This window comes from Pimephales promelas, chromosome 18, assembly GCF_988280905.1.
Source record: "Pimephales promelas chromosome 18, fPimPro1.hap1.1, whole genome shotgun sequence".
Taxonomy (NCBI): Eukaryota; Metazoa; Chordata; class Actinopteri; order Cypriniformes; family Leuciscidae; genus Pimephales; species Pimephales promelas.
The window spans coordinates 1,321,871-1,327,140 of NC_142786.1; the positions used below are offsets into that span (position 1 = coordinate 1,321,871).

Sequence of the window (5,270 nt, forward strand, 5' to 3'; positions counted from 1 at the left end):
TGGCCTGTCGATCATGTATTTATTTTATCCTTAAACACATGCATTTTGTCTTTAATACCTATATCTTTTTAGATGTTAGTTGAGAGGGTTTTATTAAAAATGCCTTATCTTTTTTTTTTTACTTTTAAGAGGACAAGTCTCTTTTTATTGAATTTGTTTTGTTAAATATATCAGCATTGTGTCTACATCCAAATATTTATTTAGTTATAGCCTATTCATGTATTTATAAATGGCAGAGTGCCATCATTAGCTCATTATTTGACTGAATTTTTACAATATTGCAAACATTTGTTTTAAAGATCATCTATTAAACGCGCGCATAGAATGCATAGCAATCGCAACGCGCGTGCACGTGCACCCCCTAAAAGAGAAAACGCACATGTGCGAATCAGCATGTATCACGATCACGCTTTCTTTCCAGGTCTGAATGTTTGTGAAATGGCAATCCTACAGCGGGACGTCCTTATTCGTCCCATTGAAGGAGTGAACAATGAGAACACGATGTCAGACAACAGTGTGTACTACAGCTCCAGGATCCGCGTTAATTGCGGACATATGGCTCCTACTGGAATCATTGAGGAAACGGACCTTCTGGTACCCAATTCGTGTGATTTGCATGAAAAGAAAGCCATTGGTTTATAGACCGTGATGTAAAAGAATGACCTGAAAGCCTGAGGCCACATCCAGGAGTTGATTTAGTGGTTTGCGTCAAAAGAAGCGAGCGAAAACGCCGCGCGGGAGGGCAGATTCTTAACGCGCAAACGTAGGTATTGACATTTGCAAGTGTGTTTTATACAACCTTAATAACTTTAAAATATGTTTATTTTATTTGCAAGAAGACTGGTTATATTTCAATTTATAAAAACATGCTTGTTCAATGAAAACTGAACGGATTCGTGATATAAATAAACCCTTCTGATTTATTTCAGGCGTCGGGGTAAAAAAAAAAGAAAAAATCTGGCGAAGGCGTGGACGTCTCACAGCGTCATTAATTCATCCAGTTCAACGTTGGTCCCGGGAGATTTTTTTATGGATTAAATTAAGTACTTCCATCTTCATTTCCCACCTGATCGCAGCCATATAAATCCCAACAGCTGATCAACAGACTTCAGAAAGCCCGACGCCTTCAGACGGAACAGCTGGGAGTTAAAGCAGGAGAGAGGAGAGCGAGGCTGACGCAGACTCAGCGCTTTCACTGTCCTTTCTGTGTCTTTAGGGGAAGAAAAGCAGCACGGAAACTAGAGGACTAGTTAGTTTAGACTCGAACCTGGAAGATACGATCGTCGGTCCCAGAGGAGCCAAAGAGAGAGAGAGAGAGAGAGAGAGAGAGAGGGAGAGAGAGAGAGAAGCTGTCCAGTTCTGAATGCGTGCGGCGAGCGGGAGCTGTCCAGTGCTGAAGTTGCATTTCTCCAGAACGCATCGAGGCGTCGCGCTTCATCAACACAAGCGCATTCAGGGGCTCGAGGGTCTGCCGTAACCCTGTGCTGGCATCCGAATCTCGGCATTACCGAATAGGAACGTATTAGCGGAAAAAAAAACGCGTTTTGTTGAGGAAAAGCGAGCGAGTCGACCGGCGGACGAGTGTTTTTCCCCCTTCAACCCGAAACATGCCAAGGTCTTTCCTGGTCAAAAAGGTTAAGCTTGATGATTTCTCATCCGCTGATTTGGAGAGCTCCTATGGCAGATCCAGGGCAGACCTCAGCCTGCGCTTTCACGAGAAAGGTAATTTATTTCATTTGCATAAACATCTAGTTCGGGCACGTTAGCTGGTTTATAATCATAACCTCGGAGTCGGCATTGACCCATTGTAGCCATTCAACACCGTCACGCGCGGCAGTTTTTGTCGACTCGGCACATTTCAGGTGTTGCGCTCCTCCGAGCACGCATTCGACCCGCATTTTACATTAGAAAACGCAGAGCTAGCAACAAGTACACCGAGAGTTCTCGAAACGTGTCACGCGCGCAGTCTATTAAGCGAACGCTTGATCATGTTTCATGTTATTATTCACGCTCTACATAACCCGCGCTTTGCATACACTTGCATAAATCAGCCGTTCGTGGGGCTGTTTTAACCCAATTGTGTGTCAAACATGGACAAACTCAAACATTGGGTTAAAAATGTCATTTAAAAATGTACCCCAATGGCAGGGTTTGTCCATATTTGACCCAAAATTGGCTTAAAATAACACAGTCTCATCCCAAGAAGTCATATAACTGACGTCTTACGTCAATATCCGCCTTTTTAGGGCCCCCTTAAACGTCTGTAAATGACGATCCCGGGCCGCTTTACCTTTAAATGCTGGGTTGTTTTAACCCAATTTTGGGTCAAATATGAACAAACTCAAATATTGGGTTAAAAATGTAATTAAAAAAATGTAACCCAGTGGCTGGGTTTGTCCACATTTGACCCAAAATTGGGTTAAAACAACCCAGCATTTTTAGAGTGTATAGGTTTAGGGGTAGGATCCGATAACGTCATCTACCGACGTTTAGGGGGGCCCTAAAAAGGCGGATATTGACGTATGGTCAGTTATGAGACGTCTTGGGATGGTGACCCAAACAACCCAGCATTTTTTAGAGACACAGTAATGTCGTGCATTCCTCACACATCGACCTAATTCTGCTCAATTGCCATGCAATTATAACCGAAGCGATACCATTGTGCTTTAATTGAAATGGAGACCAATTGATTTTTTTGTGTGTGTGTGTGTGTGTGTGCATGCGCCTGTTAGATAATGTATGAGTTCATAACACGTCGCATTCGCATTGCATTTGTTTTCAGGGTACATCAGCGACTACATGACCCCGGCCCCGTACGATGGCGAGAGCGACGGCGGCATTAAAGTTCCCTCTCCGGGACCCATCTACGACGGCATCCACAGCGACTACGGAGCGCCGGATTCGGACCAGCCCGACAGCCCTCAGTCGGAGATCTCCTCGGGATACATCAACGGAGACACGGCGGTCAGCGAGGGTTACACGGTGGACGCCTTCTTCATCACGGACGGGCGGTCGAGGAGAAAAGCCATCAGCGGCCCGAGGAGCATCCAGAGGCACACGTGCAACGAGTGCGGAAAGACCTACGCCACGTCTTCCAACCTGAGCAGACACAAGCAGACGCACCGCAGCATGGACAGCAAAATGGCCAAGAAGTGCCCCACCTGCGGGAAGGTGTACGTCTCCATGCCGGCCATGGCCATGCACCTGCTGACCCACGACCTCAAGCACAAGTGCGACATATGCAGCAAGGCCTTCAGCAGGCCGTGGCTCTTGCAGGGACACATGCGCTCGCACACGGGCGAGAAGCCCTTCGGGTGCGCGCACTGCGGGAAGGCCTTCGCCGACCGCTCCAACCTGCGCGCGCACATGCAGACACACTCGGCCTTTAAGCACTACAAGTGCAAGCGATGCAACAAGACGTTTGCGCTCAAGTCCTACCTGAACAAGCACTACGAGTCGGCCTGCTTCAAGGGGGCCTTCGCTCCCCTGAGCCCCATGGACGTCGCGTGAGCGCTCGCTCGGCCCCTGGATTAATCGATCGCATGTACCTTAACTTTTCTTTGACTTCTCTCCAGTGTACTCCCGCTGCTCACGTACTCAGAGCCCCCCCCCAAACTCCAGCCGTCGTTTTGCCAAAACTCAGAGGACATTGAAAATGTCTTTGTTTCTCTCAAAAGGTCAAACCTTTTCTATTCCTAAGTATTGGATAATATTGTACTGCTGCCAGTGGCCACACAAACAGTGTTCAGCGTTGAGGTAAAACTATTTATTCATTAACTTATGTATTTATTTCGTCTTGATTTGCACTTTAATTTCTCGTTCAGTCGCCATCGATATGCCAAAGCATTTGCCACTTTCTGAATATCTTACATTTTTTTTGGTTTTTGCCACTTGCATGCATGCAAAAAAAAATAGTACTAATGAAATCTATGCCAATTTTATGAAGCTTTGGATTTTTTTTTTTTTTTTTGCCAAAACCTAGATAGCATCCGTCGGCAATATCTCTCGGGAGTCACGATGAAGAATAGAGCAATAATGCATGGTATTTTTAAAAAGCTAAAACGAGTAATAATAACTATAGCGTTTCTAATCACCATTTTCTCCAGTACTACCAGTAGTCATTCAGAAGTTAAATATCAGGGAAATGCCAGAGTAGTATTAGCGGATACTTCCACGGGACGGGACGGGGAGGGATTCGAGGGTCCTTTTGTAAGTGGTTATGCACTGCCTGCCTCTTATTTAATAACGTAGTCGTAGACGTAGGCGGAACGGATCTTCAGATCGATCTTTCGAAAGCACTTCTTTTTGGAGAGAACAATAATACGAATAGTAGCACAAACCTTAGCGATTCAGGTAGACAGGCCTTGTGTTAGTCCAACCTCTGTTTTTGTATTTACGGACAAGGAGAACTAACTGTTTAATGCAAGACGCCTTGTAAATAATCCTTTGGAGTTTGGATATTTCTACAAGCTGTAAAGAATCAAATGGGTTTTTTTCCCCCAGCATTTGAACAATGTAAAGCACAAACGACACCGGGCATTTTCTCACTTCATAATAAAGAACCAATAAGTAACACCGTGTGTGTGTGTGTGTGTGTGGTCGTGTGTGATTGCTGATTCAGAGAGTGATGACGTCACGTGAAAACCCTTGCTTTCATCTCAATTAAATCCTTGACTGATGCCTTTGTTGCACATGATTGAGCTTCATCCGCAGTGTGTTCACGGGGAGCTCTTGAGAAAAAGAGCATGTGATCAAAGTGAGTGTGTGTGTGTTACTGCTTATAACCTTGAGACACGCGTGTCCGTCAGCTTTATCCAGGAGTTCTTCTCGACGCGGACTGAGAGTGTGTGTCCTGCTGACTGTGGCGGTTCACAGCTTCATTACTGGGGCTTTAGCTTCACCTGCTGTAATGAGTCGTTTAGTGCAGTTCCAGCCCTCATCTGTCCGTTCACTGCAAGGTCGTTTGTGAGAAATCTGCCACGATGAGTCATGCAACTTTCTTGCACACCAAGTCAACGGGAACAGGAAATGCAACCCTTTTTCTCTTCTGTAATCTGATGTGTTTCGGAGGCAAAACGCGGAAAGGTTTTATCGATCTGGAATTGATTGCATCGTGACGAGTGTCTTGATATGAGGTGTAAGTGGTTGCAGGGGAAGGTCCATCTTTTATAACGTGCGCTGATGAATCATTCACGACCAGAACAAGCAAACACACTTTTGATTTCGTGCTGACTTTAAGAACTTCAGCAAACATCGTTTTGTGTTACCTC

General features: G+C 45.3%; 1 protein-coding gene across 1 annotated transcript; it reads left to right on the top strand.

The window, feature by feature from the left end:
* Window positions 1-1,121: 1,121 nt before the first annotated feature.
* scrt1a (scratch family zinc finger 1a) lies at window positions 1,122-3,906 on the top strand. Its single transcript, XM_039678462.2, has 2 exons — window positions 1,122-1,722; window positions 2,783-3,906. Exons 1-2 carry the CDS (start codon window positions 1,608-1,610, stop codon window positions 3,508-3,510), a joined length of 843 nt encoding a protein of 280 aa, XP_039534396.1. The 5' UTR covers window positions 1,122-1,607; the 3' UTR covers window positions 3,511-3,906.
* The last annotated feature ends 1,364 nt before the right edge of the window (window positions 3,907-5,270 follow it).